Raw genomic sequence first — 9,860 nt, 5'->3', positions numbered from 1 at the left:
ATTTACCTTGTTTGTCAAGTAAGATATAACCAATCAATTTCAAAGTGAAGAAAATACGTATAAAAAATAGTAAAAAAAAAACCGTTTTGTCCAATTAATATCAATTATAGCATTGTGATTGACTCAAAAATTTTCATATATCTATCAAATACTTGTATTTACGCAAAATATTTTAGCGACTAATTAAATCATCGAAATTTAAATAATATAAATACTAAACAACCAAGTCAATATATGATAAGAAAACTTAAATCAAAATAAGACTATATTTGTTTTTCAAGAATATCATTGAAACATATAATATTTATCAAAATTCTCCACGAATATGATATCGTTATATTTTATATCAATATTATTCATAGATATGGATAGATCTTTATGATATTAGATCAAGATTTTTCGATAATTTTGATAAATCTAGCATCTTTATATTTTATTCATAGACCTATCAATATTAGCAACATAAAGTCGTGTTGTGCAACTTCAGGAGCATCAACATAAAATTAAGAGTTGTGCTTCTTCACGAGCATCAATATAAACTTACAATTTGTGCTACTTCGAGAGCATCAATATTAAATATAAATATCGAGCTTCTTCGAGAGCATACATACAAGATTAAGAATAAATTATTTATGAATTTTACCTTGAAGAGTACTTGTGCTGGTAACATGTTATGAATAATAAAACTATGAAGATGAGAGAATGAATTGGAATGCTTTATTCATATTTTGAGATATCTATTTATAGAGCATATTTACATGGTTTGAATACTAGATAACATGATAAAATATAAATTTTATGTCAATAATCATTTACAATATTTTATCTATAACAAACTTCTATTTTTTGTAACACTTTTTAAACAAAAATTAAATCTCAAAACGTTTTGGTCTCTCGACAGGACTTTCTATCTCGGAAGAATTAGAGAGAAAAATGGCAGTCAAGAGGTGCCATACTACTACTATCTGTGGCCTGCCAGAAGATTGTTTAGCCAACGTGTTCGCTCTCACCACCCCAAAGGATGTTTGCCGCTTCTCGGCGGTGGCCTCTACTTTCCGATCTGCTGCCGATTCCGACGGCGTTTGGGAGCGCTTCTTGCCTTCCGACTATCGCGACATTATTTCCCGCTCGATCGACGGCCCCGACTCGTTGCTGCGCCAAGTTCAGTCCAAAAAGGATCTTTATCTCCGTCTATCCGATCATCCCATCATCATAGACTCTGGCCTCAAGGTAATTCTGCATCGCAAAACCCTTAAATTTCTTGATCCGTTCGATTAATTTCAGCATCTCCAATTCGTGGCATCTATGGCGAAACACAATTATTGAGATAAGTCCTTTACACTGCTATTCAATCAATTAAGTTAAATGGAATTCAAAGCTATCACCAGTTCTGTTCATAAATTAAAGAAATAGATTTTGTTGCCATAATTAAAAAAATTCAGAGGTTTTTGTCATAAAATGAGTGGTTTTTATTTGTATTTGGCATGTTACCTTCGAAAGATAATGTTAGTATAACAGGAATTTGAAGGCAGTGGATTATCATTTGAACATGAATTACAGAATGTCTCTAGAATGGCTATTGTTCCACTCATGCTACTTTAGTGTTAATGGCATACAGAGCTTTAAGTTAGACAAATGGAGTGGAAAGAAATGCTACATGCTACCTGCAAGAGACCTCTATATCGTTTGGGGCGATAAGCGTAGATATTGGCTATGGGCATCTCACACAAAGACCAGGTATCGATATCCTCCTGCGCCAATTACAGCAACTTGAGAACGATTATATTAATAGCTTCTCATGCTGACACTAAGTTCCTCATTGATTCAGTTTCTCAGACGTAGCGCAACTTCGGAATGTTTGTTGGTTTGAAATTGTTTGCTCTATAAACACCAATATGCTGTCTTTTGACACAAATTATGCAGCTTACCTTGTGTTCAAGATTAAATCCGGAAGGTATGAATTTTATCACCAACCTGCCGAAGTTTCCGGTGGAATCAACGGGCTTGAGGTGGAGAAAGATTCCTTTTATTTGGAGAATGATACCGAGCTCTTGAAGCGGAGAGAGGATGGGTGGATGGAATTTGAGTTGGGCGAGTATTTTGTGAAGGGAGGAGAAGATGATACAGAGATGAGTTTGTTGGAGATGAAGGGACTTCGTTCGAAGAGTGATCTAGTAATCCAAGGGGTTGAGATTAGACCCAAGGAATGTATCTAAATAAATTTCGCGACGACGTCCTCCTTAAAAATTCATTTCTGGTAAGACTTGTATCTTTCGTTGGATCAAATTAGAGTCTTGTAACTATGTTCCGACGATTAATGTTAGTCGTTCACATCAAAATCAGATTAATAAAATTGGTAAAATTTTATATTCGTAATACTCGTGCTTGTTACTTATTGGAGCTAAAGTGGAGGAGGATTTTTACATGGCATTTCAAAAAATAGATCATGTTCTAGGTTGATATATATATGTATGTATGTATAGCTGTAGTCATTTTTTAGTTTTGAAAAAAGATTTGATTTTTTTAATGTTTTCCTCTCTCTGTCTTTATGACTTGTTTCTCTGCACGTAAAATTGGTTTGAACTTTGAAGGATATCATAAAATTGAAGCTGGGAATTTGAAATCCATGAGTCTGAAAATCGTGCAAATAATTTGAATGGATTTGTGTTAAGAATTCGAAATGCAAATTACGATATTTTTACATGCAACCTAAAGATTTCAATGCACTCTAAAGCTCATGACTGTCTTCAACCAAGTCTCGGATATGATACTCTAGAAAAAAGGTATTCAATGATATAGCATTATATTTTTGCTTCATTCATGTTAATTAACATATAAATTTTGAATTAAAAAAATGGAAAAAAATCGCGATATGTCATGTATGTTTATCTCTTTGGATTTTGATCATCTATGATTTTGTCAAATTTTAATTATATAGTCTGCTATCTTTGTTTACCTTTGCGGGTTTACTCTTTTTTCTGATACGTATCCAACGTGACTTCTATATACATAGTGTCACATGAGTATTCTCGCAAAGAAAAAAGACCGAGATAATTGGCTCTAATGTTTGTTTTTATCATTCAGACATAAATATTGTTTACATGGTTGATGGAAAAAATCTGAAGTGTTGCTTCAACAACATCAGATTATATTTTATACACCCAGAAATTAGGTAAAAACTTGTGTGAGACGGTCTCACGGATCATATTTTGTGGGTCGGATATCTTATTTGGGTCATCCACGAAAAATTATTACTTTTTATGCTAAGAGTCCGTCTCACAAGAGACGACCTACTCCAAAAATTATTAGTATGAAATAAAATTGTAGTCTATGTTTTCTTTCTTGTGTTTTCAATTTAATTACCAAGATATCATTAAATTTAGAAAGGTTACAAAGAATTCAAATTTTAATCCAAAGGTAAAATTCCAAAAATAATCTTGTAAATTGGTTTTTCATCCTATAACTCACGTGGAATTATTATTTATTAAAAGAAAGCTAGGATTGTCATTTTGTTAGTAAAATCAATGATTCAATAAATGAAATAAGTTTTTACGATTATCAAGCAAAATTTATTCATTTGATACTTATTATAAATATATTTTTGCATTATAAGAGTTTAATGACTCAGTCATTATTTTTTCATTGATTATATTTCGATTATATTTACAAGAATATTCATGTCATAATTTACGTTAATTTATATTTTAATTTTGAAAATATAACTTCACGTATATTAAGTTGATAATATAGAAGGAGCAAATTATATAATTGGCAAAGTGAAATTATTTGATGATAGTTGCCAGCTTTATTTGAAATAATCTTAAAATTTAATGATCTAGATATAAGAAATCGATGATACACCTCTCACGAATAAGTCTTTTATGAAATGATCTCGCAGATCTATTTTCGTAAAACGAGTCAACCCGATCCATATTTTAAATTAATATTTTTAGCAAAAAATGTAATATTTTTTTTCATGAATCGTGTTAGGACAGTCTCATCAAGATTTTTGGCCTCGTAGATCTATTTCCGTAAAACGAGCTTGACTTGTTCTATTAGACCTTTATCTTGCCCCCGCAAGCACGGCTCGGAGAAGAACCCACGCTGAGCTTGATTCTTAGTCGATGAAAATTGAGGCAGACAAAGGCTTTGTTTGAATATCTGCCATCTGATCATAAGAAGGAACATGCCTAACAGAGAGTGATTGAGACAGAACCTTTTCACGAACAAAATGAAGATCTAGTTCAAGATGTTTGGTTTGAGCATGAAGAACCGGATTTGCACTTAATGAGATGGTGCTGATGTTATCACACCACAGCACATATGGTTGATTATAAGGAATACACAACTCATTTAACAATGATTGTAGCCAAATTAACTAGAGGCAGCATCGGCTAGACTTCGATATTCAGCTTCAGTACTTGATCTGGAGACAACAGATTGACAAATGGAGTGGAAAGAAATGCTACATGCTGGTTGCAAGAGATCTCTCTATCGCTCGGGGGGATACATTACATCTCAATATTGGCAATGGAAACTTCATCCAGAGTCTAGGTAATAACATCCTCCTGCTCCAATTACGCTAACTATGAAAACGGTTTTATCATGCTGATGCTAAGTTCCTCATTGATTAGGTTCTTGGAAGTGGTACAACTTCTGAATGTGTGTTGGTTGGAAATTCGTCACTGTTTAAACAGCAAAATGCTATCTTTTGGCACAATATATGCAGCTTGCCTTGTGTTCACGATCGATTCTGGAATGCTTGGATTCGATCATCTACCTGCCGAAGCTTGTTTTGGAATCAAGGGGCTTGAGATGGGAAAACATACCATTTATTTGGAGAGTGATACCAAAATGTTGAAGCGGAGAGAGGATGGGTGGATGGAAGTTGAGTTGGGAGAGTATTTTGTGACGGTAGGAGACAATGATACAGAGATGAGTTTGTGGGATCATGGAGGAACTTAAATGGAAGAGGGGTCTCGTTATCAAAGGGATTTAGATTAGACCAAAGGAATGCTAAGAAATCATGTTTCCCGCCATGTTTGTTCATTATTGTTTGGTAATTTACAAAATAGATATTCAATTGTATGCACCTCGTTTCGACAACTCCTCGCTTCTATCTCTTGAACAATTGTGCTCTTTAGCGCACTCATCACGTGATATAATCAAGAGAGAGTGACTTAAATTGAATGTTGTAAATTCTTACTTAAAAGTGTCCAACAAATCTTCTGCAATATTCTTTATATCATTCTCAGTAAATTCTTAATTAATAAGTTAGTAACTTATTTTAACTTTCTATAATCAACATATGTTGTAAATCTTTATTGGTGATACACAGATTGTTACAGAAGATTTATTTCTCATATTATGATCACCCGATGAGACATGTTTCCGGCTGAAACATGGTAATGAAAAGTATAATATTTTTTCATTTGTGAGCACGACTGAAACTATTCATGTTCGTACGGACCTAGCAAGGCCATGTTTCCGGCTGAAACATGGTAATGGAAAGTATAATATTTTTTCATTTGTGAGCACGACTGAAACTATTCGTGTTCGTAGGGACCTAGCAAGGCCCCAGTGTGTGGGTTCTTTATGGTGTTCCAAAGTCTCATCATATATGATACTTTTGAATGCACAAGTTGTGTCTCAATTCTCTGTTATGGACATGATTTGAAATGGGTTGTCTCATCATGCTTGTCCTTTTTTCTACTTTCTCAGTTGTTCCAACTGCCTTTTTCCCATTGTGTATGGCCTTTGATAAAGATCAAAGTGGCTATTTTCGGAAACTCGCAAATGATCTTTCTTTCAGTTATCACAACACAGATAGGCTGTGCCTCCAGCAGTGCATTTGATTGAAGTCTAGTTGTAGAATTTTACTTATTATATTTTGTGTGTCAATCTTTGCCCCAAATCTTTCCTAGTAACATTTTTGCATATGGAAAGGCAGAACAGAACAAGAAAATTCTATTTGTGGTGGCGAAAATTTCTGTAATGAACTTTATTTCTAAAATCTTGTTGGGTGGTGCCGTGGTGGAGCGAAGTTTGAAATTTCAATATTGCTAGGGAAACATGAGCGGATTTTCGGTTACGCAGGGATGCATGATGTATCAGTGGGTCACCTGTTTTCCAGATGATAAAGGGACATTTCGCCAATATGTAAAGTAAGGGAGAGTTGGCTAATATGACATTTGCAGCTGTTTCAGTGCTGTGTTACTTCCTTGTGACAGAACAATACTAATAAATCTACGGCGCATGGCATGAATACTTGAACAAATTAATCACTCTATGAACTGCAATATCCAAGGCATGCATGAAGTTTTCTGATTTCTATCTTATAGTGAACACATGTGAAACCATTATAGCTGTTACAGACAAATTAATCACACTAAAACAGAGAGATTAACAATAAGATGATGCTACTCTCTGAAGTATTCAAGATGGAACAAGAAAGTGGAACAGAGTCTCGAAAAAATAAGTGTTGAACTTCGTAAAGTTCGTCACTTATCTGTATATCCCTTTGTTCACGACTTATAAATCTTTAAGAAATCGAATTCCTCCATCTTCTAGGTGTCTTCTTAGTCTGTTCCGCATTAGGTTCCTGGGAACCGGAGTCGTTGGCTTCTGACATCTTAGTAAGCTTGCTTAGTTTTTTCCAACCGGTGGTCCATGTTGATGCTTGCTTCGGTTTCGTCACCTTATCAAATTGTCTCTGCAATGTTTCCATGTTGTTTTGGAGTTCTAGATTCTTCGCCTTGATACTTTCCAGTTCAAACTTGAGCGTGTTTATGTCCTTTTTCGCCGAAGCCCACCCCTCTTGAAATGATTGAGGTGTTCCTTCGAGTAATGTTTTGCGGTTCGGTATCAAGGGCTGGTAGTTGGTTTCACCAGCATCTTTTAAGGTGTTGTTGGCTATTGCATTGCTTATTTTGACCTGTTCAGAGAAGAGGACTTGCACAACCACTCTGATCGGGAGCCTCTCGTTCTGAGCAGCGTGCATACATGCATCAATAGAGAGCTTCTGGCAGTCCATGACACGGCAGAGCCTTTTCCTCTCGTGTTCGGTGAGCGTTGGATGTGCCTGTCGAATTGAGACATGATCGAATTTGTAAACAAAAATGGTTTCTTGAATACATTGTTAGCTTGAAATTTCAGAATAGATTCCGGTTACATTTTCTTTACTTATTTTAATTAAATGAGAATATAACTTAATCTATTGTCGTTAATAGATCGATTACCTTAAGGTAGGAATCAACAGCTCTGTATAATCCATCATCACAAGTTCTAGTGGATTCCGGCAAGGCTTCGGCCAGGACCTGGAATTTAGTCAATGAGAGATTTCTGTCTCTTGAAACTTCTGTAAGATAGCTGTCAACAATCCTAGCCACTCTCATTTTGGCATTAGAATTACTCCCTCTTTGAGCTCCATCATACATTTTTATTTCCGAAGACGACTGACGATTAGGACTCGCACTCGAACTCTCTGACTGTTCTTGAACCAGAAAATGCTCCAAAAGCCTCTGGACTAGATCAACATCATACAATGTCTCATTCTTGTGGTAACAAGGTATCAGAAGATCTGCCAGTGTTGCCTGTTCGAACTGCATACCGACCCGTTTTTCCAATTCAGTGACCAGTGCTGGAGCCACTTTCAACATATTAGCCATTCTCAGAAGCCTGAGCAGAAAGCTACAAGAAACACTATCTTTCTGCGGAGGGATAATACTTATCAGGCTTTCAACTATCATTCTCTGATCTTTTGTCTGAACTGCTGCAGGAAAATCCTCTTTCGTTCCGGCCACGATCATATGAAGCCCTTCTTTCCAGTTGCTGCTACTGCCATTGCTGATACTACATATACTTCCCTCATCCATATTTCCCCCCAACGCAGGTCCCAAACCCGATCCCTCTTTAATCAGACAAGGTAACCATTTAGTGGCATACTGCATGATTGAAGCTCCAATCAACTCATATCTCATACCTTTTACCTTGATTGCTGTAATAACACGTACAAAATGATCTATCCTTAGAATCGAAACATCTTCAAACCACCAATCAGGCGGCGCCTGTATGTTTCTACTTGGGCTAGACTCTTTCATATCATTCCATCTTGGGCTGGAAACTGATCTAGGCGGCCTTCCTGTATACTGCCATTTTATACCTTTCGGATTAGCACATGCTTTCCACGCTATTGATTCGCTACATCTTCTTACAATTTGGAGATTTTCGGCCCACGGTGAGAGCTTCTCACAGCTCTTTAAAACCACTATGGAATCCCTCCATGAGGATAACACCACATAGCTGAGAAAAGCTTCGGTTTTGAATATCAGATTGCCTTCTTCTAGGTCCTCTGTCATCTCCAAGTACTCCGCAGCACATCTTAGGCCGGAAATATTCGTCGCCGTTAAATCAACAGCAATTCCATAGGAGAATTTTGCTGCCAGTTCAAAAGCTTCAGACCCTCCTGGTAGATCATCAAGAACTATCTTATTCGTTTCGCCATCACGCGATTCGTATATGATTCTGTTCATCTTTCCACTTCTTGACAGAAGAGGGTACTAGAGATGTACAAAGATCAGTAAATTAATCTTTCTCATGACAAACTAAAAATTCGTCTGATTATTAGTGTGTAGTTAATGTTCTACCTTGTGCAAGTGGAAACTCACATCTTCAATCTGAACCAAAAAATCACTTGGAATATCAGTTGCAACATACCTATTTGGAGACAAATACCACATTTTTAGTACCCTTAACTGCTAACATCACTGAGAAAAGAACAAATCTAAGGCTTTAAACACACAAAAACAAGAGAAAAAAATCAAAAAAAAGTTTGATACATACCAAGACTTGCCTCTTTGCTCAAAACCATCGCTCTGAACTTCAGCCTTGCTGGTGGAAAGGACTCCATTTCCGTGACCTCCACCGCCTACAAACTCAGCTTCTGAATCCCACATGGTGTGAACAACTTTTGATCAAGAAAACTCGGGAAGGAATATCTTCAAGAAAATGGACTAAGCCCGGAAATGGTGTGAAGAAAATAGATCAAAACTTATTGAGGAACTGAAGCGATTACTAGTTAAAGACACAGAAATCCCACATGGGGATGCTTGGAATTATCTCTAATTAAGTCCGTTTTCTCACTGATATCAAATGCCTCTCACAGGCTGTGAAGTCATGGGCAGCTAACACTGTTTTTGGATCCTTTCATTAATAATGCCTTTTTTAACTGTGAAAATCCAGAAACTACTGCCTTTCTGCGCATCGCCACTGGTGCATCATTATTAATTCATCATTAAATGTTTGCTCCTTAATTTTTTAATCCCTTAAACAGTCAAAAAGCAGTGTGTGTATATATATCCTCACTATAATATTCACTTCTATACTTAGAGTTGTCTCCATCATAAAACATATATTTTATGTTAGCAACAAGGGTTGATTGATGCAAGAGTTCAAAGTAGGCGTGGTGCTATGCATATTCACATTTCTAACTCTGTAACGATAGTGTTTGCCTCAAAAAAGAATGTTGTTGGTAGAATCTATCTAATGTATTTTTTATAGGTCAAAACATAGTTTTTTTTATTAAAAAAATTGAAAAAATTTAATTTTTAGGATGGATTTTTCTTATAGTCAAGTGTGAGCCCTCCCAGTTCTAATGATTATGAAAGCAATGGTTTTGAATAGAGAGGAGGACCACTTTTTACTGATTGGTCAATTCTTTGGGAAAATTGTGATGTAACTAAGTCTCCATGGTGTTGGTAAAGGTGGAATCAAGATAAAGTAGCAGAAATTGTGAGAGTATATTTGTCTTTAAGTTTTAAAGTGAAACAGTCAAAATATAAAAATAATACACATAACAAAGT

General features: G+C 35.8%; 2 protein-coding genes across 2 annotated transcripts; one reads left to right on the top strand and one right to left on the bottom strand.

The window, feature by feature from the left end:
• The first annotated feature begins 877 nt into the window (after window positions 1-877).
• LOC142554042 (putative F-box protein PP2-B12) lies at window positions 878-2,378 on the top strand. The gene is made up of 3 exons (XM_075664651.1): window positions 878-1,230; window positions 1,619-1,737; window positions 1,829-2,378. The coding sequence occupies exons 1-3, from the start codon at window positions 934-936 to the stop codon at window positions 2,214-2,216; spliced, it is 804 nt and encodes a 267-aa protein (XP_075520766.1). The 5' UTR covers window positions 878-933; the 3' UTR covers window positions 2,217-2,378.
• Window positions 2,379-6,261: 3,883 nt separating this feature from the next.
• LOC142554041 (root phototropism protein 3-like) lies at window positions 6,262-9,201 on the bottom strand. The gene is made up of 4 exons (XM_075664650.1): window positions 8,842-9,201; window positions 8,646-8,715; window positions 7,239-8,558; window positions 6,262-7,081 (listed from the first exon to the last, which is right to left on the bottom strand). Exons 1-4 carry the CDS (start codon window positions 8,952-8,954, stop codon window positions 6,542-6,544), a joined length of 2,043 nt encoding a protein of 680 aa, XP_075520765.1. The 5' UTR covers window positions 8,955-9,201; the 3' UTR covers window positions 6,262-6,541.
• Window positions 9,202-9,860: the final 659 nt, after the last annotated feature.

Source organism: Primulina tabacum, chromosome 8 (genome assembly GCF_025594145.1).
Source record: "Primulina tabacum isolate GXHZ01 chromosome 8, ASM2559414v2, whole genome shotgun sequence".
Taxonomy (NCBI): domain Eukaryota; kingdom Viridiplantae; phylum Streptophyta; class Magnoliopsida; order Lamiales; family Gesneriaceae; genus Primulina; species Primulina tabacum.
This window is presented reverse-complemented; position numbering and strand designations above follow the sequence as displayed.